The following is a 24,944-nucleotide window of genomic DNA, read 5'->3' on the forward strand; positions in this document are numbered from 1 at the left end:
TAAAATATTTGTCAAACAGAAATCCATGTCCCAATACCAAATACTATTTTTTGTAATAAAAAATGAAATCTGTAAAGTTCAAAACAAGATAGAATTTTATTTTTTGAAATATTCTTAATGAAATAGGGCATGTTTCAGGATTATATCAGGAAAAATTTGCCATTAAAAATTTAACAATTCTCCCATTTTCTTAGAATTCAATTTTATTTTCAGTTCTATTAATTTCTTGGAGATAAAGTGTATGGTTCAGTTCACGTAACTCAAAAATGAGTCACAATCTCTATTGACTGTGGAAAAGTTTATTTTTACATCCATTTTCTGTTTCCTTTCTAGGAAAGATTTCTGTGTTCACAAAGATGAACCATGTGATACTGTTGGTAAGTGTGTATAAAAATTTTTATACTTTTGTGGAGTTCTGGGCACATTTAACACATCATTTGTTGAAGTATAGGAAATGATATGAGAGTGCTGGTTTTAATGGAATGTTTTTAGAATGTTGGAGGTATGTATTTACAACCTATGTGTTTAATCATTTGTCAATATTTTAATTATTAATGAAACAGCCTAAAGACATATATATATATACACACATATATATATCTCAATCTCACATATATATATCAATCTCACAGTGTATATATATATATACTGGAGAAAAATTTTAAAACAATGCTTTAAGAATACGATGAGTTCTTTTTTTCTTACCATCACAAAGATGTACACATGGGTTCAGCAAAATTCTATTAAATTAAATTCTAATTTAATTAAAATTAAATTCTAAATTAAATATTAAATTCTATTCTATTATTTTTGCTAAACCAAGGCAAAATGTATTAATGTCAATGTGAATGACTTTTTTTAGGCTAATGGTTGGTTTATTTGTTTGTTTTTGAGTTATGTATGCTTGAAGTTCTTTGCAGACTGTATCAAGGAAACTCCATCTCATTTCCCCAACAAATGAGGATTTTCAGTGTATCAAATAGTACATTTTCTATATTTTGTCCTGGATATTTAATTCCCAAAACATAACCACACAGCCAGTAGAATTTATGAAACAACAGCTCTTAATTTTGAGAGAATGGCTATGTATATGCTAATATAAATGCATCTATATAATTTACTTATCCATATATATCTATATATAACCATATATTAATTTTATTACTATATACATATATTAGTGTTAGGTCATGTAGCTGTATATATATAATAAGGCATTAATGATAAGGTATAGCTAGGAGTCATAGTCTGGTTTTGTCATATCACGTGTCATCTATTTCTGTAGGTAGGGTATATTTTAACTTAACCCTTTTTGACATGTCATATGTCTTTGTAAGATGAACAACCTAAAAAGTGCAAAAGAAGAATAAAGGGGTATAGGTATTTAAAAAAATTCTAATTCCATCATCTGAAGTTCTCATTAACCTTGGATAATTAAAATCTGAGATAGTAATTGGAAAATAGTTATAATACTGTTAAGTAGTTAATGATGAAATCAAAGGAATATTTGGTTCAGAAGGGGCCATAGCATAAAAAGATCTGGATGCCTAAGGAAAAGCTGATTTGATTTAGGGATGATATTCCTAATGTTACCTCACTTTCCTGCTTCCTGCAGGTTTTTTTTCTCTTCTTCTTGTCTGAATCTCCAGAAATTAAATCTCAATGTACAGTTTTAATCAACCTCACCACAGAAGCTTTTAATTACCAATGAAGCCTGTATCAAGACAATTACCTTTTCTCCATTTAAACAATATTGCTTCTGAAGCTTCTTTAATAATGAGGCCCTTCATGCCTCATTCGAATACCTGAGAGGAATCAGCACCTGGGGCGGTCTCTCCCATAATTATGCATACTAATCACCTCTTTATAGCCTGGACACACAGCCTAAGGAAGCAACTGCTAACATGAGTCAAATCAATTTCCTTTTGATTATGTCTATGTTTCACATCTTGCTAAATCTGCTATTTGAAAATAACATACATATTCATGATATATATTATTTATGAAACTTACTTTCTGGTTTAAAGCACATTTGAATAATGAAGTACCTTGATGTGTTTGGACAATCAGAGTACATACGGTTCATCAGGAAAGCAGTATAATCACTCCCTCTTTCTATTCAATCTGTCCTTTAAGAGCTTAGTAGAGACTGGCTTTAAATATTATAACATAGGATGTGGAAAGTCCAGTGCCCTTCCTGAGATCTCTTTTTATTTCTGAGTACTTAGATTCTTGAGGTCGCAACAATGTCAGTTGATGCAACAATGTCAATTCTTGATGCATTCTTCATCCAGGGGCCCAGTCTAACCTCTGGGCTTCCAAATGTGTGAACAAATAAATATCTTTATTATTTAAGCCAATGTAAGATTTTTGTTTCTGTAACTGGCAGCATAAGATATAAATTTTCCCTGATACTCATATAGTCATTTATAAGGAAAGAAGAGTATAGGGCAATATTAATAACTTCTGCTCTTATTAAGAGAAAGCAGGTAAACCCGGCAGTGAATTGTTCCCAAAGTTAAACAAATGTGTGTGGCTTGCAGGTCCTCTTAACAGCTCTCAATCTCTAGTATCATAAAACAAGAGAAATTTGGGTTTATCAATAAATGTTTATTGACACATATTTTAAAATCTCCTTATGTTATACTATGGGCTGTATTTTTGTCAAATGTCAAATGTTTTTGTTTTTTAGAGAGAGAGAGAGAGAGAGAAAGAGATACAAGCAGGGGTGGGAGTGAGAGAGAGGAAGGAGCAGAGGGAGAGAGAGAATCCTAAGTAGGCTCCAAGTCCAGTGTGGAGCCTAACGTGAAGCTTTTGATCATGATGCCAAGATCATGACTGGAGCTGAAATCAAGAGTCAGTTGCTTAACCACCTGAGCCACCCAGACGCCCCTGTCATATGCTTTTCTTACATCAGTGATTACCTTCTTGCCTCTTCTATCTATTACTGATGTGAAGACAGCCCATTTCACTTTGGATACTATATGATGAAAATTTTTCAAGAGAGGAAGGAGAAAGGAAAATGATTTTTGTATTTATTAGTTTGGATAATATAGGCATAAATGATGACTTTAATGACAATTTCCCTCTTGTCTCCTAGTAGATAGAGTAAGAGAGGAAAGAGATGTTAAAAGCTTTGAATTTTTGGTATTAACTTGAATTATACATGAGGAGGAGTGCCTGTGTTTAAAAACAATGGTTAGACTTAGGCTATACATTGTTAATTTGAGCAACACATTAATGAACATTATCTCATTCAATTCTTCGAAATCCAAACTCTCTAGTTTTATTATCATTATTACTTTATAGGTGAATAAAACACTGAAATAAAACAGAATATGGATTTTGAAGTCAGACACCCAGCTTTAAATCCTACTTCAGCTGTTTATCATCTACACAAATGTGGGCTTATTTAACACATTGAAAGTTTGGACTTCTCACTTTTGCCATAGAAGCTATATTATTGACCTCACTGAATGTTGTGAAACTCTAGCATTTGCAAAGGTGGCTCTTTTTTTTTTTTAAAGTTAAATTCAATTTGGCAGCTTGTAGTACATTATCAGTTTCAGATATAGTTTTCGATAATTCATCAGTTGTCTATAATGCCCAGTGCTCATCACATCACATCCCCTCCTTAATGCCATCACCCAGTTACCCATCCTCCTACCTACCTCCCCTTCAGCACCCCTCAGTTTGTTTCCCAGAATTAAGAGTCTCTCATGCTTATCTTCCTCTCTGATTTTTCTCTGTTAAGTTTCCCCTCTTTTCCTTATGGTCCCTTTCACTATTCCTTATATTCTGTATATGAGTGAAACTGTATGATTGTCTTTCTCATTGACTTATTTCACTTAGCATAATACCCTCTAGTCAATGTAAATGGTAGGCATCATCCTTTCTGTTGGCTGAGTAATATTCCATTATATATGTGTGTGTGTGTGTGTATACACATATGTATGTATGTATATGTACTGTATCTTCTTCATCCATTCATCTGTCAGAAGGCTCTTGGCTCCTTTCACAGTTTAACTATTGTGGATGTTGCTGCTATGAACATTGGGGTACAGGTGCCCCTTCATTTCACTACATCTGTACCTTTGGGGTAAATAGTGTAATTGCTGGGTCATAGGGTAATTCTATTTTTAACTTCTTGAGGAACTTCCACACTGTTTTCCAGAGTGACTGTACCAGCTTGCATTCCCACCAACAGTGTGAGAGGGTTCCCTTTTCTTCACATCCTTGCAAACATTTGTTGTTTCCTGTCTTGTTAATTTTAGCCATTCTGACTGGTGTCAAGTGGTATCTCATTGTGGTTCTGATTTGTATTTCCCTGATGACAAGTGATATGCTGCATTTTTTTATGTGACTACTGGCCATTTGTATGTCTTCTTTGCAGAAATGTCTGTTCATGTCTTCTGCCCATTTCTTGACTGGATTGTTTGTGTTCTGGGTGTTGAGTTTGGTAAGTTCTTTATAGATCTTAGATAATAGCCCTTTATCTGATATGTCATTTGCAAATATCTTCTCCCATTCTGTAGGTTGCCTTTTAGTTTTGTTGACTGTTTCCTTTGCTTTTTATCTTGATGAAGCCCCAGTTTTTGTTTCCCTAAAGGCGGCTCATTTAGAATTGTTATTCTAGGTTCACTAGGTTCTATCACATCTTTTATTCCCTGCTAAGAGGTTACACATTTGCCCAGCATCACTGTTAGTAAGTGGTGCTACTGTCCTCTGCCTCAGATCTTAGGATAATGAATCAGCTTTTGTCTGTAATGTGATATGTTCGTCTAATAGGGGACAATACAGCTAGAAGACTAAAGGTGAGGCAAATAAGTTTGAATGAAGTTATAGAATAAAATTGCCTTAATTAAAAAATATAAAGAAATGGCAAATATAAGCTTGTAAATAACTTATTTGTCACCATTTTAACTTTGTAGCAATAGGATATTTTCCTCATTTGCTGATGCAAAAGATACTTGCATCTTAAATGTGTTAGGCTTTATCAGTGTTGTGGGATATTATAAATAAACGCTTCATTGGGTAATTTGTATGTATTTATTAAGCTTGTATTTGAAGAGGTGTTTAGAGGGTAAAAAGTAAAAATTGTTTTACCATTTCCTCCATCACTGTCTCCTGTTGTCTTTGTCACATAGATAGTTGGTAGATTGGTGGGTATGTATATAGATACTGGAAGAAAAAAATGCTATTAAATGTTTTTTATCAACAAAATATCAATTCTGAAACATATGTGTGTCCACCTTTTAACATTCCTGAAATTGAGATTAATTTTGTAACCAGAGACCTATTAAAATTGTGCCAATGTAATTCAGAGTTTTTGAATCTTAGGTTGGGTAAACACTGTGGTATCCTCAAATTTCCAGAAAAATAATGTCCAAATCTGGATGCAAATGGCAACTGTTCACTGGTGTTGCTAGTGAAATTGCCTTAGTTTCTGTGGCAGACAGCATAATGATCCCCAAAAATGTACGTTCCAGTCCCTGGGACCTGGGAATATGTTAGGTTATATAACTTAGGGAAATGAAGGTTTCATTTAATTCCATGAAATTAATTCCATAGGTGGAATTAAAGCGGTTCATCAACTGACCTTAAAATAGGGAGCTTATCTTGGCCTGTCTTGCTATGGTAATGTAATTGCAAGGATCTTTAAAAGCAGAAGAGGAAGGCAGAAAAGCTGAATCAGAGGAAGATATGATTACTGAAGAAAGGCCTAGGGAGATGTAATGTGAGGTTTCAGCTCATCATTCCTGCTTTTGAAGGTGGAGGAATAGGGCCACAAGTGAAACATCAGCAACCCCCAGCATCTGGAAAAAGGAGATGGACTCTCCCCTAGAGCCTCTAGAAGGGTGCATGGACAGCCTTGTGATACCTTGATGTTAGCCAGTGAGATCTGGGTCAAGCTTCTAATGTAGAGACTTGTAAGATGGTTAACTTGGGTATTGTAAGCCACTACATTTGTGGTAACATGTTACAGCAGTCGTAGAAAAACAGTTTACTTTCTAATAACTCATTCCCCCCTCCCATGACTTATACAGAATGAATCCTGAAATATGGTGCTCTCAAATCTTTAGACTGTGAGGTCAACAATCCTCACCCTATAGTTTATTTAAGAACTGGTAGTGATTTTTGAATTAGATTAAAAATTTAAATTTGTATCATGATACATAAATAGATGTAAAGAACAACAAACTAGCGCTATGCTAACAAACATGATTAACGATAATTGACCACTTCTAGCTGAGAGACTAGACTAAAAAAACAGTCTCTATTATCTATGAACAGTGAAAGAAATGTAATCAATTATTTAAAATATTTCCAAGAAAATACCACGCACTGATGATTTTACAGATCATTTCTACCAAAAGTACGAAGAATAGACCATTACCATATTATATACACTATTTCAGAGAATATAAAAAGATTAATTAAAACCCTATAAATGTTTTATGAAATCCTAAAGAGGACAGTGTGAGAAAGAAAAACAATAAACTCTTCTCAGGAAAGAAATGAAAGAATTCTAAATCAAAATTAGCAGGAAAAAAATTAGCAGATATCATCTCACAAGGTATTCTTAAATAATCAAGTAGGGGTACTTTATTTGAGATTTATTCCAGAAATACAGCAGTAGTTTAACATTAGAAAATCTTAAAATGTAACTGTGTAATACAATTAAATATAAAAACCATATGATCATCAGAATGGATAAAGAAAATGTCCTTCATACAACTCAAAACACATTCATAGTAAAGACTCTTGACAAAAGAGTACAAAGTAGAAACTGTATTAACTCAGTTAAAGATATTTACACAAAATGCATAAATATATTTTTAAAAATAGTGAAGCTTTAAAAGCATTCCTTTCAAAATCCGAAACAAGAAGAAGATTTTGTTATCACTGTTTCTATTAAAAAATGTACTGGCAATTTTAGGCCTTAAAATGAAGTGAATGTTATTATTATCTCCATTAAAAAAAAACAAAGAATATGGAATTAAATTATTAAAATTAACAGGAGAATGAGGTGGTTAGATATTAAAGCAATATTCAGTAACTATTTGTATTTTATATACCAGCATTTGCCAGTAAGGCATTCAATTCAAAAATACTATTAAATATATGGAAAAATAAAATTCTTTGGAATACATCTAATAACAAGATGCATAGACCATATGGAGAAAATTATTGACCTATTTTATAATTCAATCAAGAAGGCATATCTCAATGAAGATCTAAACTGTACTCATGTTCTGAAAGACTAAAGGTGAACTGAATGGCTGTTCCCTCAAATTGACATATTGATAGAATGTATTTGCATAAAAATTCTAAAAGGAGTATTGTAGGAAACTTGACAGGCTGATTCTAAATGTCATGGGGCAGCTTTGACCTAAGAATTGGAGAAAAAATATGGAAGGGGAATCTGCTCTATCACATGTCAAGTATAGTATGTGATACATAGGATAAGGCTATTGCACATTTTTGGGAAAGTGACAAAGCAGAACACTGTGAGAGCAGAACACATGATGTTAAGACATTTATTCACATAGAGACAAGTTAAAATGAATCACATGGTTTAAATTTTTGAAAAATTAGAGAAAATATAGAAAATTAATTTTATATCTTTTGTGGTAGAGACAAATTTTTTAAATGACACAAAAATTCTAATTATAACAGAAATGCTTGATAAATTCAACTATATTTATATTTGAAATTTCTGTGTCTCAAAAGAAATCCCAATACCAGGGGAAAAAAATAGGCTTCTCTGAGGTACAAGATACCATATTTCATGAATTTTGAGGTGCCTTTATTGTCCTTGATTTTAAGATTTACTTTTATATAATGTACCACTGAAGAGGAAAAAAACCCGATACAATAAATTCTTGATTGTAAGACATTATCAATTGTAAGGCAAATCACAATGTGAATCTTAGAATTAGTGATATATAGTGATTCTTGAAATTAATGATGTATAGTATTTGTAACACACATAACACACATAACTGTTAATAATTAGAACACAGAATATAAAAAATAATATCTATAAATCTGTGAATAAGAAACATACAGTAGATGTACCAAGTAGAACCAAAGACTCTAACAGCCATCTTTAGAGCAGAATATATCAAGTGTGAATTAAAAAAGAGAGATAGAGACAGAGAAAGAGGAAGGGAGGGAAGAAGAGAGGAAAGAAAGAGGGATGGAAGGAAGGAAGAAAAAAGAAAAAGAAAGAAAAGAAAGAAAGGAAAAGAAAGAAAAGAGGTGTTAAACCCATTAGTAGCAAGAAAGATACATTCGGATTACAAGGAGATTTCTACCAATGAGAGTGATTAAAAAAAAAAGTCTGATATTATCAGGTGCACTTTTTAAAAATCAAACAAAAATCTTCCATTCTTTCTGAAAATCCTAATAAAATCATGTTGCAGCTTCTTGTTCTGATTTCCATATATCTCTTCTGTTTTCATACCTACATCTTTGTCTTTGTGTGCTATGTTCTAGGTAACTTTTTTGTCTGTGTGTCTTGGTTTATACCAATTGTCTATTTTCTTCATACATTTCTTTTTTTTTCTTAAAGATTTACTTATTTATTTTAGAGATAGTGCATACATGGGGCAGAGGGGCAGAGGGAGAAAATCTCACGCAGACTCCCCGTGGAACATGCACCCTGAGATGTTGACCTGAGCTGAAACCAAGAGTTGGACACTGAGCCACCCAGGCACCCCTCATCGTGCATTTCTTAATAATTTCATGTGTTTGGCTATGAAGGATTTTTTATTTCAATAGCTTTTTTATTTCTAAACACTCAATTGGATTTTTTCTCTCTCTGCTATGGCGTTTGATAATATATTGATCCTTCCTTTTTTTTTTTTTTTTTGATCCTTCCTCATACGTTCACTCTCTTCTTTTAGGTCTAAATTATTAAAAGTATACTTTTGAACATTGACATAGCTAATAATTCTGTTATTGACGTTTTTGTGGTTCTAGTCCTATTTGTTTTGTTAAATCTTTTTGGTGACTTGTCACTCAGTTATGTAATTATGCATTTGAGTTATTCCTTTATTTCTTTTATCTGTGGGAATGCTCTATGACCTGGAAAAGATATACCTTTGTCAAGATAAAAGTTCTATTCATAGTGGAATCTGGATGGCTCTGTTGGTTAAGCGTCTGACTCTCGATTTCAGCTCAGGTCATGATCTTGGGATTGTGGGAGCTTAGAGCCGTGCTGAGCTTAGAGCCTACTTAAGAATCTTTCTTATCTTCTGTCTCCCCACCTCTCTTCCTCCATCTAAAAAGGGGAAAAAAAATATTCACATATGCCTTAGGGATATTTAAGTGAATTTTGTGAGTTAGCATTCCTTGAATAATGTAAATTATTCATTATTACAGGTAATGTAAATTAGATATGGCAACTCTGAATATTCTCAGGGGAGGCCTTTTTTAAAAACGTGGTCTAGGTCAAAGTAGACAAGTTTTTATACCATTTCCTTTTGCCAGGGAACAGTTGTTTTTCTAAACTACTCTTTCATTGCATTGAAGGAAAGAAAAATGATACCCCCTCCTTCTCACTTTATATTGAGATAACTTTATGTAGAAATTTCAGTTCCAAGGCCTTACTTTGAGCAGTCTCTCTTTTTGTCTCATTGTCATGACTTATGCTGAACACCTTTGGATTTGAGTTTGGCAAACTCCCAGAGGCTGCTAGCACATTAATGCTGGCTTAGAACTCCCCATCTTCCTTTCTTTTCTTTAGGCCTGTGGGGGAATTTCCCTTTTTTATATACTCAGCTTTGAATTTAAGGGATTTTTGTTATTTTTTAGTTCAGCATTTATCTGTATAGAGTTGCAAACAACATGGTCTTGCTGCCAGAAATTGAAGTCCTGAAAAACTTTTAAAGCATTGTTATATATATATTTTCTACACACCATAGCTTCATTTGGTCACACAATTCACTTTGTCAGCATTCACATGTGCTCTGAATGTTTTAGACATTTGGAGATTTGGTGTTAATAATCATGATGACTCCTACAAGTTTTTAAAAAATAATTTTAGAGCTTCTCTGTAGGTATTTAAGTTGTGTATATGCTATAAACCAGTTATTTTCAAACTTTTTGGTCTTAGCATCCTTTTATACTGTTGAGAATTAGTGAAGATCCCAAAAGGCTTTATTTATATCAGTAATATTTGTCATTAGTCACCATTATTAGAAATTAAAGCCACGAAATTCTCAAAAATATTTTAAGTCATTTAAAATGAACAGTAATAAGCTCATCAAAGGTAAGCATAAAGAACATGCATTTTATAAAAATTCACTACATTATTCAAAACAATACTGAGAATACGTGGCTTTTATATATTTGCAAACATATTTGTATCTGGCTTGTCAAAGGCAGCGGGGATCTTATATGTGCTTTTGTATATAAGGTGCTGCTATTTGTTATTTTGGTTGAAGTGTTTGAAGAAAATAATGACCACACAAAGATAGATAGTGTGAAAATGGATGAGTACTGCGCTTTTTAGTGATGTTTATTGGTCAATCACAATATCTTAGTTTACTGAGTTAGGCAGATCCTCTAAATGTTGGCACATTTCACCATTCAATATACATTAAAAAAACCCTATTTGTTAATATCCCCTTCATTCTTCTCAGAAAAGTTTTTAAGTGTTGGAAAGTTGCCAAGCTCACATTGGCAAATAAAAGTTTTCTGATATTCAGGGCACCTGGCTGGCTGTGTCAGTAGAGCATGTAACTCTTGAACTCAGGGGTTGTGGGTTTAAGCCCCACAATAGGCATAGAGATTATTTTTTTTAAGTTTGGGGCACCTGGGTGGCTCAGTCAGTTAGGCATCTGCCTTCAGCTCAGATTATGATCTTGGGGTCCTGGGATCATGCCCCACAACAGGCTCCCTGCTCAGTGGGGAGCCTGGTTCTCCCTCTGCCCCTCCTCTTGCTCATGCATTCTCTCTTTCTTTCTCAAATAAATAAATAAAATCTTTATAAAAATAATAAATTTTTTTAAGTTTTCCAATTTCTAATTTCACTTGAAAGTTTGCATTTTTGTCATTGGCCTATATAAGTAAATAGAAACATACACAAACCATCAGTTGCAGATATTACTGATTACAGATATTATAGCAAGTAATATATTTATTACACGTATCTACACATATCACCCATTCATTTCCTTGGAGTGACAGGTTGCATTCTGTTCATTTTTGGCTAAATGTCAGCCCTATTCCCAAGTCTGATTAACCAATGTTTGCCTGTTAAACATTCTTTCAAGTAAAAATGGTGTCTAGTGAAAGCAAAATTCAGTTCGTAACTCAAACCACCTCACAGACCTGTTCCTGGAGACAACATCGTATTTTTAGTCTGCAGCAGAAATACTTTATCCATACTTCCTTTTTGTTTTGAAATATTAAAAGGTGTGTGTACTCTGGGGTGCAGAGTTAGTAAAATTAATACCCTTTACTGCTTCATCTAGGACATTTTAAAGGAAAATTGTCAGTTTTGCCCATTGGGAGTGAGTATTAGTGAAAAATAAAATGACTGGCAGCCCAGTTTGCTCCCCCTGCCCTCATTTGTGTTAGGCTATTGTACCTGCCATGGCTTTTGCCCCATCAGGACAAATATGGATGGTTTTGACCTTGTGGACCTCTTGAAAAGGTCTTAGAAAATATTTTGTAGAAGCCCAGGATTCTGCAGAGCACTCTTGGAGAAATTCTGCTATAACTTGGCAATGATTAAAAATCAGTAGTGATAAGTCAGTGGTCGTGTGTGTGTGTGTATGTGTGTGATGAAACCTCCTAAGGACTTTAAAGTATAGCAAATTGGTAAATAGAGCTGGCAAAGGTACATGTTGGTCAGTATGATTTTTTTAGTGGTGAATATTTTTGTAGCTCTTGTTCAGGAAAGGGGTTGTGCTTCCTTAACTACCAGATTTTCCATTATGGGATTCTTTGCTCCTCCCTTCATTCTGTTGGTAAGACTTAGATGCTTCTGTATTATTAATAAACTTTCTTGTTCTATCTTCTGGCATATTGGAATGATGGTTTATTCTGCACATTTCTGAATAATTCTGATTTTGCGTACTTGCAAATGATCAGGCATACAGACCACCTAGAAAGCAACTGCCAAGAAGAAACATATTCAGAGACTAAAACATACTTAAATAACCCTTTTATGTTGACACTGTACATGTGAGAATCTCCAGACACTTCCCTTTCCAAACACCAGTACATTCTCCAAACAACATTTCAGCAGAAGTAATCATTTTTATTGGGTGAGAAGAAGAGGTCAAGCCAGTTTTTTTAAGTAGCTTAATTTTCATTAAATAGCTGTTGTCCATTTTCTTTCTTTTGCATTATGGCACCTAAAGCACAGACAATTTTGGAGACTGGAAATATGGAAAAATTACTAAGCTCAATCTCTCTCTTTTAATATACTTTTGGTTAGAACTATATTTCTTCTACCAAAAAATCATGCTGATTTCATATTCAGGATTTTGAAATGTGAACTTCTTTGGTGAAGCAAAGAATGAAGTTACTTTTTTTCCTATATGAATCTTACTTTCTAAGCGAATTAGTAATGTAATTAAGTCTTCAAGGGAATTCAAATACACTGTTTGAGTATTCACCATCTTCAAAGTCCCATTATAAGGCCTCGATAGATTCAATGATGACTGTGGAGGCTCTTGCTCACTCAGTCTAGTGGGACATATGCTTTTGCAAAAGAGATTATTAAACCTTTTAGACATACGCATTGCCTTAAATGTGTATAATTTTATATAACCTAGATCCAGCTTTGAGATACCCAGAATTTATCATGAGATTTGTTGTTATAAATTATTGCTCAGTGTTTAATATGAATGTTCTCAGAAATGCAAATAGAATATATTCGGTATGGTAGACAGAATTCTAAAGATGACACTCCTAAGATTTCTGTCTGCTGATTGCTCAAACACTGATCTAGGTACTGCTGTGAAGGGATTTCACAGATATAAGTCCAGTCCCTCTGTTTACCTTAAGATTTAGAGATCTAACTCTATTCACCTTTTAAAGCAGAGGCAAAGGACTGAATTGACCAACAATCTAAATGAATATGGAAGCTGGTATTTCTCCAGACATGAGATAAGAGTCCAGCCTGGATGACACCTGGACCCGTGAGACCCTGAGCAGAAAACTCAGTTAAGCTGTCACAGATTTTTGACCTACAGGATTGTACAATAATAAGTGGGTGTTATTTGAAGCCACCACATTTATAGTAATTTGCTATGCAGTTAGAAAAAATTAACTGTCAGACTAAAGACTGCATATAATTATACATTATACTTTGGGGGTTTATATACTGGAAGAAAATAAAGTCATCTTAGATGAAAGTATTGTGCATGGCCCTCTGAAAGCAGAGTAAGACAAAAGAAAATGTGTGTTAAGAAATAAAAAGGGAAAAAAAATAAAAAGGGAGACATTCGAAGAGATTTCCATTTACCATACCTGATAAGACAGTAGAACAGTGAAAGGATTTCTTTAAAAGATTTTATTTATTTATTTGACAGGGAGTGTATACAAGCTTGGGGAGTTGCCAGCAGAAAGAGAGAAGCAGGCTCCCCATGGAGCAGGGAGCCTGACCTGGGCTCCATCCCAGGACCCTGGGATTATGACCGGAGCCAAAGGCAGACACCTAACCAGCTGAGCCACCCAGTGAAAGGATTTTAAGACGATTTTGCAAGGAATTTGCTACAACCTACAATCTTTGCAATTTCTTTACATTTAATTTTTTTCTCCATTGTTGCATCAGTGATGAACAAAAGCATACTAAATTGAAATGGGTCTGAACCCTTGCCCTGTGGAGCTGCAAGGAAAGGGATAGGGAAAACTGAGTGTCAAAGGAGGTCAGTTGGGTGGTAGCTGGCCATAATATATGAAAATACAAAGTTTGGGCTTCTGGCGAAGAAAATTGGAAAACCAAGGAGTCATATTAGACCACTCTAGCTTTGAAACAAAAAGACCAGTGACATTCATATGCTGATAAGATTTTCACATAACCTATAATTTACATTAAGACACTTTGAAAAGTTAAAGAAGGCATAAGTAATAATAATGCTTGAACAAAAGTGTAATAAGATGATGCCCAGGCAAAGTAACTGTAAAGTTATTCTATTATTATAAACATATTTCAAACTTTTGCATATTTTTCAGAATTGTAAATTATACATTTAAAGTACTTAATTCAGAAGTATTAAGCTATAATAATTATTTCTGTAACTTAGATATTTCATCACTTAATTCCCCAATCACAACAATTAAACTTACTGGGAATCAACAGAAGAGCATTTGCTGCAAGTGTTGGAAGCTGGTTTTATACCATTTCTCTCAATATTGCTTTCCTTCAATCCAGATGGCCACAGAGCATTATGGTCGGAGTGTCAGATATATCAGAGAGAAAAAGGGTGATAATTTTCATTGTGTTCTAAATTCTGATATCTGAAAGTCTTGGAATCAGACTTAGAAGATAGTAGGAACTATGTTTCTTTATTTGTCCTTCTTCCTCAATTTTTCTTGGTTCTTTCATTTCAGATTATCTTCTTTGACTTATTTTGTCTCCTTCTCTTTGTTGTTTATCACTTATCAAATTTTTTCCCACTATTTTGGAGTACCTGCTCTGTGCCTAAAAGCATATTAGGTGTTAGGGGCTTGAGACAGAGTGGTGAATAATATGAAACTATTTACACATTCTTTTAAATCTTTTCCTTTTTTTTCTTTCCTTTTGTTATTCTTGGCTGGGTAACTAAAAAGCATTTCCCATTTGTCTTCCTTTACTGTGAGACATCCTTTGTCTCTACACTTATATCATCATGGCTTTTAAGCATAAGTGTATTGATACACATCTCTGAAGTATCTAAAAGCCTTAGTATTTTTTTAAATGAAGTCACTAAATTTTAAAAATGTCATGATCAGAAGATTCTGTCTTGATCTCAGAATTTTTCTATATCATTTATTTTTCTTCTAGTAAGATGATTGAAGCAAATTGAGTTTATAAATCATTTTTTCTTTAATTATTAGTATTTAATTATTAATTATAAGTATTGTTTAATTATTAGTATGGAATAATATCAATGTAATCTATATAATATTAATGTAATTTTTAGTAGGTCAGTTCTATTATATTGAATATTGTCACTTATTAGATGATAAAAATGCAGCAAATGTGTAAGCCTATACAGAAGAAAATGCTTTTTGAGATATTAGAATGATTTGTGTCTTTAATACCTAAATAATCTGATGATGCAGCACATCTTTTGCTTTGCATGTGCCATAGTCTTTCCAATTCTGGTTCTTAACTGGTTGAAAATGGTAATGACTAGAGAAAATTGAGATTATGGAGATGCTTCATTTGCATTGTAGAAATAATACAATTCCATAGGTAATTTTCTTTAAATTACAAGACACTAGTTCTGACTGGTTTTTTTTGAAGGGAAGTATCTAGTTTAGGGTAAGCTGGAGTCAACATACTCCACTCTTTCACTGAATATATTTTATGTGGTAGAATGGAACAACAATTTGAGGATTTTAAAAAGTAAATAGTAGTGTGCATATGGAGAATAAGGCAAGAATTTGAAGTACCACCAAACCAGTGGTAAGTTTACTTTTCTGTCTCTCATCTGGACTCAAAACAGCCCTGACTTGGAAGTGGTCATTAGGGTGTGTATAGTGAGAGAGGGAGCTAAGAAATTCCTTTGGTTTGCATCAAGGGCCAGGAAGGTCTCCTAATGCTTAGAGATAGTGGAGGAAAGTTGCACCCCCACCAAAAAACAAAAAACAAAAAACAAAAAACAAACACAAACCTCTGCATTCTTTCTTGCCCCATCTACCAAGCAATCCTTTCATAGTGGCAGTGGGGATAGCAATAGTGTCAGTAAGAGGAATCATAAAAATCGGAGATGAATCTTCCTCTCTGGTCTATAGAGCTTTTATTTTAAGAGGGAAAGGTGAACCTCATTGCTTTCTGTTCCAGCCCTTTTATTGCTCAAACTTAGACACAGACAGAAAAGTGCACTATAGAGTGGGGTACCTAAGCCACAGACTTTCTGGCAGCATTACTGAAATGAGAACCATAAGAACATGGGAGGGACAAAGGATTTAATGGAAAGGGAAGAGTCAAGGAAAGTAATCTCATACAGTTGCTTATCAACTGCTCTTGGTCACCTCAGCTTTGCATGTGTGAACATGACTATAAAATTTCTTAGCAAAATGAGCTAGTAAGCTACTGAGCCACTGAATTCCCAGCCTGATCCCTAGATGATAAACATAGAGGATGGGAGTATAAAAGGCTTTGACAATTGACGATGGAAATTTGACAATTAAGCCAAAGCCTACAGAGCCTTGGAATTTTGAAACTTTTGGCTTTATGCTAAAGAATTTTGAAGTGTCAGCATTCTTCATAATATTTAAATAAGACTGAAAATTTCACCATATAGTATTAAAAATGTCCAGGATAGGGGCACCTGAGTGGCTGAGGGTTAAAACATTTGCCTAATGCTCAGGTCATGATCCCAGGATCCTGGGATGGAGTCCCACATCAGGCTTCCCACAGGGAGCCTGCTTTTCCTCTGCCTATGTCTTTGCCTCTCTTTGTGTGTCTCTCATGAATAAATAAATAAAATCTTAAAAAGAAGTGTCCAAGCTACAACCCCAAATTATACCATCTATAAAGGAATTGGAAAATCTCAATTTACATGAGAAAAGACACTCAACACATACTATGAGGTGGTACAGATTTTGGAATTATATGACAAAGACTAGAATATCTATTATAAAGATATTCTAAAAAGTAAGGGTACATATTTTTGTAATGAATGAAAAGATAGAAAGTCTCAGGAAATAAATAGAATATATAACAAAAAACAAAATGGAAATATTTGAATTTAAAAAGAATAGCCAAAATAAGAATTTCTCTGCATGTACAGAGTAGTAGAATCAAGATGACAAGAAAAGAGTTTTTTTAACGTAATGATAAATCAGAATAAATGATCCAATCTGAACACCAGAAAGTAAAGATTGGGAAAAAATATGAAGACAGTCTTAGGAATCTGTGGGAAATATCACAAGTAGTCATCATGGATCCCAGAAGGAAACAGAAAGAGAAGAATGTGACTGAAGACTTCTCAAATTAGGCAAAAGATTTATATCATCAGATATGAGGCCAGGTTAACTCCAAACAAGACATACCTGAAGAAATGCATAGCCAGAGATATCACAATCAAAAGTAAAAACTAAAGAGAAAGGAAAAATGACACAACCAACAAACTGTTAGTTATAGAAGAACAATAATATTACTAACATATTTGTTAAAACAAACCATGAAAGCCGGTTGGGTGGCACACCATTTTTAAGTTACTGAAAGAAAGGATTGTCAACACAGATAAAGATAAAATAAGAAAATTCTTGGATGAAGGAAAACTAAGAGAATTCATGACCAAAAGAGCATCTTTAAAAGTATTGCCAAAGTAAGTAATTCTAACGGAAGGGAAATTACATTTAATGGAAACTAGAACATCAGGAATAAAGAGCAAAAGAAATGGAGAAGTGACAAATATACTTTCCTCTTGAATATTTTATATTACTAGTTAATATGTTAGATAGTTGATAGCAAAATTATAACATCATCTGATGGCATTTTTGACATATTTAAATGTAATACATAAGACAACTCCACATCCTTGGAGGAAGGTGAAAGGACCTAGATGATGTTAAACTTTCCACATTTCATTTGATGTGGTTTGAAAGTTGAATATGTATAATGTAAAACCTATAGTAAGCAACAACTAAACAAATATATAGAAAGATGTCATTGAAACAAAATAAATAAATTAAAATGACATACTAAAAAGCTTGAGGCCTTCCCTCTTAAAACTTTTAGTTCGAAAGAGCAAAATCAAGGCTGGAAAGAAGAACAGAGGGCACAAACAACATCAACAATAAAACATGAATAACAAAATGGTAGACCTAAATCCCAACATACATATAAATAAAATAAATAAAAATAGTAAATAGTAAATAAAAAATAAATACCATTTAAAAAATAAAAATAGTAAATAAAAATAGTCTAAATACACCATTTAAAAAAATTTTCAGATCAAATTGAAAAATAGCAAAGACCCGATTCTTTGATGTCTGTAAGAAACTCAATTCAAATGTGACACGTAGGTCAAGAGTAAAAATATGAAATACATTTGCCATGAAAAATCTAAAAAACACTCAAATGGCCAAAATGTACATTTAAGAACAAAGAAAATTACTAAAAACTAAGAGGAACATTATATAATAAAAGGGTCATTCAGTAAGAAGATATAATGATATTAAATATCTTAGCACCTACCAATAGAGCTTTAAAATTAATGAAAGGAAAACCAACAAAATGAAAAAGGAAAATAGACAAATGCACAGTTGTATTTGGAGCTATCAACACATCTCTCTTAGTAATGGGTAGTCAGTAGAAAATCAACATTCTTGTAAAAGAATTGAATGACACTATTAACTAACATGTACACACTGCTCTACCCAAAAGAGCAGAAATATGTGCTTTTCAAGTTACATTTTCTGAGAGAATATTTTCTAATTCATAAAGCAAACTTTTACAAATCTGAAAGAATTAAATGATACACATTCTGTTCTGGAACATAATGGAATTAAACTAAAAATCAACTATAGAAAAATAAAAAGGGAATATTCTCCAAATATTTGGAAAATAACATTTATAAATATTTTATGGGTCAAAAGGAAATTACAAAAAAAATTAGAGATGATTTTGAACTGAAAAAAAAACCATGAAAAGACAGCATACAAATTATGAGATGCAGGTAAAACAGTGTTTATAGGGAAATCTATAGAATTAAATGCTTTAATTAAGAAGAAGAAAGGTCTTAGATCAATAATCTGAATTTCTGCCTAAATAAGCTGAAAAAGAGGAACAAACAAAACAAAAGAAACATATTCATATCAAACAAAGGGAAGGAACCAATGGAGTGCCTGAGTGAGTCAGACAGTTAAGTGTCTGACACTTGATTTAGACTCAGGGTCCTGGGATAAACTTCACATTGGGCTCCACACTCAGCGTGGAGTCCTCTAGGGATTCTTTCGCTCTCCCTCTCCTTGTTCCCCTCCCCCCACTTGCATTCTATCTCTCCCTAAAATAAATAAATAAAATCTTTAAAAAGAAAGAAAGAAAGAATGATCTTTCAAGAAATGGTCTTGAAAACATTGGTCATCATCATGCATAATGAAGAATAATAAAGTTATTTTACTTTTTTTTTAAAGATTTTATTTATTCATGAGAGACACAGAGAGAGAGACAGAGACACAACAGAGGGAGAAGCAGGCTCCATGCAGGGAGCCCAACATGGGACTCGATCCCGGGTCTCCAGTATCATGCCCTGGGCCAAAGGCAGGCGCTAAACCGCTGAGCCACCCAGGGATCCCGAAACTTTTGTAAATGTTTATACAAAATGGATTGTTAATATAAATGTAAAACTATAAAAGCCTAGATGAAAAGCTAAGAAGAAATCTTTGTGACCTTGAATTAGGTGAAGGACTTTTAGAAAAATACCAAAAGCATGATCCATTAAATGATAAGTTGATGAACTATGTTTCATCGATATTAAAACAACAAAACCAAAATACTTTTGCTTTATTAAAGAATTAAAATACAAGTATGGACCAGGGGAAAATATAATTGACCCTTGAACAACATGGGTTTGAACTGTGTGAATGTACTTTTATGTTTCTTGTGATTTTCTTTTTTTTTTTTCTTGTGATTTTCTTAATAACCTTTCCTCTAGCTTACTTTATTATAGTTATACAAAACATAATACATATAACATGCAAACTAGGTGTTAATTAACTGTTTATGTTATCAGTAAACTCCTACTTAACAGTAAGTGGGCTTTTAGTAGTTAAGTTCTGGGGGAGTCAGAAGTTTTACGTGGATTTTTAAAAAATATTTTATTTATTTATTTATTTATTAATTTATTTGAGAGAGAGAGTCCTTGTGTGCACATGTATGAGTGGTGGGAAGGGGGTGGCAGGGAGCAGAGGGAGAGAATCTTCAAGCAGACTCCCCACTGAACACAGAGCCTGACATGGGGCTCAATCCTAGGACCCATGAGATAACACCTGAGTAGAAACCAAGAGTCTGACACTTAACTGACTGAGCCACCAGGGTGCCCTAAAGTTATATGTGGATTTTTGACTATGTGTGTGTTGGGAGGGATCAGCACTCCTAATTGTTGCATTGTTCAAGGGCCACCTGTCTTCATAAATCACAAATCCAGACACAAGAACTTATATACAGAACTTATATATATATATAAAACTCTCAAAGCTTAACACTAAGAAAACAATTCAAACATATGCAGGACTTGATATGATATTTCACAAGAAGGATATATAGATAGCAAATAAACACTGCAAAGATGGCATCATCATTTGTCATTAGGGATATGCAAATTAAATCCACAATGGGATATCACTATATGCCTATTTTATGACTAAAATTTAAAATACTAACAATATCAAGTGTTGTGGATAATATGGATCAACTTTAATCCTCGTACACTACTGCTGGCAGCACAAAATTTTACAACTCCTTGGGAAAACAATCTGGCAGTTTCTTATAAAGATATACATATACTTACCATATGACCCAGCAATCTCATTTCTGGTATTTACTTCAGAAAAATAAAACTTTGCCCAAAACCGATTCATGAATGTTTAAACCTACTTTATTCACCATCGTCAAGAACTGGAAACAATCCAATGGTCTTCAAGAGGCGAATGGTTAAACAATCTGGTAATACGAGGAGGACTCAAAGCATTAGGCTCAGTGAAAGAATCTGGTCTCAAAAGGTTATTTGCCTTATGAATCCACTTATATGACATTGTCTAAAAGACAAACTTATAATGATGATCAGGTCAGTGATCCAGTGGTCACTCTTATTTAAAGATGAGCGATAATATAACTATAAAGGGAAGGTACAAGACAGTTTTGGGGAGTGGTGGACCTCTTCTGGTTCCTGATGGTGATAATGATTAAATGAATCAATGTGAGTGTTAAATTTCTGTTCAATAAAAAGTAAATGTTACTGTAAATGAATTTAAAAATTAAAGAGAAACAAATTATGTAATCATTAGATTTGCTTTTGGCATTCCAACCAGGGGATTCCCAAAGGTTTCTGCAGGTTGTATCTTGGCACAGAGTAGCTAATCTGTAGGGCCTAAAGAGCAGAAAAGACTGAAATCCCACCCAGACTTCACCTACCAAATATCTTTGCTCATTCACTTGGGAAGCCTTTTTAAAACATCATCTCCTCACAGTTCCCCTTCTAAATTCACACATGTACTCTTCTGAGACCCTGATGAAAAGCTGATAATTTTTGCAGACCTTAGTGACTATGTTCAAATGCATTATTTTAGAATTTCCAAATGGAAGGCTATTTCTTTGTTTTCCTTACTTTCCTTTATCCCTGTTCAGATTCTACCCATTTTTCAGAACCCTGATTAATTTACACTTTCGGACTTGTTAGACTGCCTCTCCCTCTACCATGCATGCTTTTGGAGGAATTCAATATTCTTTGCATTCATTTCCTCTGCTTCTAATCTCTTTGTGATCAAGGATCTTGCTGGATGCTTGTCTGTATCCTCAGCACATAGCACAGTAATGAGCATCCCAGGTGCTTGATCTATGTATTTCTGAATAGAAATGAATTCCCGATAGGAAAATGACATCTTTCCTGTGGTTTACAATAAGAGCAAAGCTGAACTTATCTTGTTTAATTCTTGGCTTCTGGTGTATTTCTTATTAGGCTCTGGCCAGGACATAAATCAGATACTTTATATTTCTATTCTGGCAGACATGTTGCAGGGATAAGACTTGGATACATAATTCTTAAGGGATTATTATGAAAAGTGATTGTTCATAGAATACTTCTCAAGATCTTTTACTGTTAAAGCTTCATTTAGTTATGGAATTTTGTTTATATTTGAAAGTATTTTAATGGTACATTAAACCCTATGAATATTAAAATATGCTGAATATATCCTTGGGAAACAAAACATCTTAATTTAGAAAATACCTTGAGGTCTTCCTTATGGTTTTGAAGAGTTGTTCTTATCAGAAGATCTGGAAATGCAACTTTGTATTAACCACACACTTAAGTGTGTTGTCAGTGTATCTACCACATGCCATGGGTTTTTAAATACATCACCTCCTTTAACCCTTCAAAACCTCTGTGTCATAAGGGGTTGTTAACCTCATTTTACAGGTAAGCAAATTTAATATTTAATGATTACCATGTTTCACATAAGCCAACATAGGCTCAAGTATTCTATCTAAATTAATTAGCATTCCTAAGCCAAATGGTTACTTTCCCAATTTTACTGTTAAGAAAACTGAGGCTCAGAAAAAAGAAGTAACTTTTGGGACACCTGGGTGGGTCAGTCAGTTAAATGTCTACCTTTGGCTCAGGTTGTGATCCTGGAGTCCCAGGATCCAGCCCTGCATTGGACTCCATGCTCAGCGGGGAGTCCACTTCTCCCTCTGCCTTTCCCCCGACTCATGCTCTCTCTCTCTCTCAAATAAATAAATAAATAAATAAATAAATAAATAAATAAATAAAATCTTTTAAAAAAGAAGTAACTTTCCTGTGTTCACACAGCTAAAACTTGAGGCTAGGACTCGAACCCTAGAATATTTGACACGAGCATTAATTCTTAAGGCTTTATTCTCTGCATTTTGCCTTTACTCTACTTAATGCAGAAAACAGGTCATGAAAAATTTGTTGTTGAATTCCAATCAGGATTTTAAAAACACAAATCCTTTTTGAGAAGGATTTTAATCAGTTTACTCTTAACTACCTCTGTATATAGACCTAAAAAAGCTGAATTCTTAAAAATGCATCTAAAGTTGGAACGCTTGTCCTTAAGTAAATGTGCTTTATTTAACAAATTATGTCAAATAACTGTATTAGCCTTAATATTTCAGATTTTAGTAGTGGAGATTTAAGAATATCAGATTATTTGTCATTGTGATTGTACTGGAATTCTATTCTTCAGATTTTTCCAATTTGTAGAATTATTTCTTTTCTTTACTTGAATAAAAGCCACTGATCATACTGAATACAAAGCAAGTCATGAAAAGTAACAAAATGATTAAAAATTGGCATGATGGAAAAAGAATGTTGCGTCAAACTGTATTGCAGTTTGGGTTGGTTTATGGTTGTAAGTGCATGCTGTCAGTGCTTTTCCTAGTACTCTAAAAAAGCAATTTATAGAGATTTTTAGTAGCATGATATTTTTAGTTTTAATTGTCCCTGTTTAATGCCTTCAGGATATGATTACGTTATAGCATTATAAAAATGAGTTAGCCAAAATTCCTGATTTATACGCAATCAGAACGCTTTTAAATTTTTCCAGCTGTATCCTTCAACTTACTTCACAAAAAATCTTTAACTGTGATTCATCTTACCTATTTTTTAAAGCCCTGACAGTTTTTTAATCTCCAAGGCAGATGAAATCATTAAGCCTAATTTCTCTTTGTTTTCGTCTTGCTTTTGTGCCCAAAGTCATACAGAAAGCCTAAGAACTCTGATATATCTTCTTTTTAATTAACTTAGCGATGTGAATACCAATATTCATCCATGTTTGTGGTAGACTGCACAGTAAATTTCTCATTTCTGACTTATAGGCATTAGATGTGTCATCTGCCACATATGGCTTTTCCAACATGCCACAAGCATTATATTTCCAGAGTTGTGCTGAAATCTAAATTAAGAATTTCAGATGGTATATATTATTAATGATTGATGTATTAAGGATATATCAGAACCACAGTAATGCACATTGGAGTCTGGCTTAATTTAAACTCCCTAAGGTTCTGAGAGTTTAACTTCTGAAACCACCCAGTTATTTGTCCCTGAATTCTCTGAGAGAAGTGAATGTGAAGTAGAATAAATCTAGAATACAAGAGCAGGGAGCACAAAACTAGCCTGCAGACATAAATTTTCTGAATCGTTCTTTCTTTCATACCAAAGCAGGCCTTCTCATTATATTAATGTAGGGAGGAGGTGGGTCTGCTTGGTGGTGAGATTTATTACAAAGATTAAGGGCATGTGAAAAGAAAAGCAACGATTAAACTTCTTTTGGAACTTGTCTGTTACCGTGACGTCCTCTCTGTCTCTCAAAAGAGCAGAATTTAAGAACTGGCCACCTCTGCCTACTACCCGGCATACCACTCTCCCTCTGGACTCGCTTTCTTTCACTATTTATCCTGAACATTTATTTGAACCATCTTTTACCTTCTTTTTCCTGCATCATTTTAATATTTCGTATAGAAGCTTGCCAAAGAATTAGACGTGGTGTCCATATGCTTAGTCCAGTACTTAACTGATTTGAGATGCCCCCATCACACCTTAGGATAATAAAATGAGTGGTGATTCACTGTTTAATTTATGTTTAGCAACCGATTAAAAACACATACACACTTTTTTTTTTTAACATGTACATTCCCATCTGTAGTTAATTTTGTTGCAATATACATTAAGGTCAAAGATAATACTCAATTAGGAAAAGAACTGTTGTATTAAATCTTTCTCTCACAAGTCCCTACCTCCTTTGTTTCCAGGACAGTGAACACTTAAACATGTCAATTGATGTTAATTTTTCTTCCAGTTTATTTTTTTTTCTTCCAATTTAAATGACTTTATTCATTTGCCTTTTTGGTTTGATTTTACCTAATACTCAGTTCTTCCAAAAAAGCTCCCCTAACCTCTCCTTTGATCCTTTCCATAGCTGAGATTTTGTGCTATACATCAGAAATCACAGTGCTTTCATTTTCCTCTGACATCCTTGGTCTCTGCGTCTTTGCAGTGAATTCCTTTGTCTACATGCTG

General features: G+C 33.7%; 1 protein-coding gene and 1 long non-coding RNA gene across 2 annotated transcripts in view; one reads left to right on the forward strand and one right to left on the reverse strand.

The window, feature by feature from the left end:
- Window positions 1-2,229, reverse strand: part of LOC144322048 (uncharacterized) — a 34,012-nt gene extending 31,783 nt beyond the window's left edge. Inside the window, exon 1 of the long non-coding RNA XR_013387607.1 lies at window positions 2,014-2,229. This is a non-coding gene — a long non-coding RNA (uncharacterized LOC144322048). The remainder of the gene's footprint in view (window positions 1-2,013) is intronic.
- Window positions 1-24,944, forward strand: part of ADAMTS19 (ADAM metallopeptidase with thrombospondin type 1 motif 19) — a 226,741-nt gene that overhangs the window by 69,687 nt on the left and 132,110 nt on the right. Inside the window, exon 7 of the mRNA XM_077911535.1 lies at window positions 334-377. Within this exon, the coding sequence (XP_077767661.1) occupies window positions 334-377 (44 nt within the window). The remainder of the gene's footprint in view (window positions 1-333; window positions 378-24,944) is intronic.

Source organism: Canis aureus, chromosome 10 (genome assembly GCF_053574225.1).
Source record: "Canis aureus isolate CA01 chromosome 10, VMU_Caureus_v.1.0, whole genome shotgun sequence".
Classification (NCBI taxonomy): domain Eukaryota; kingdom Metazoa; phylum Chordata; class Mammalia; order Carnivora; family Canidae; genus Canis; species Canis aureus.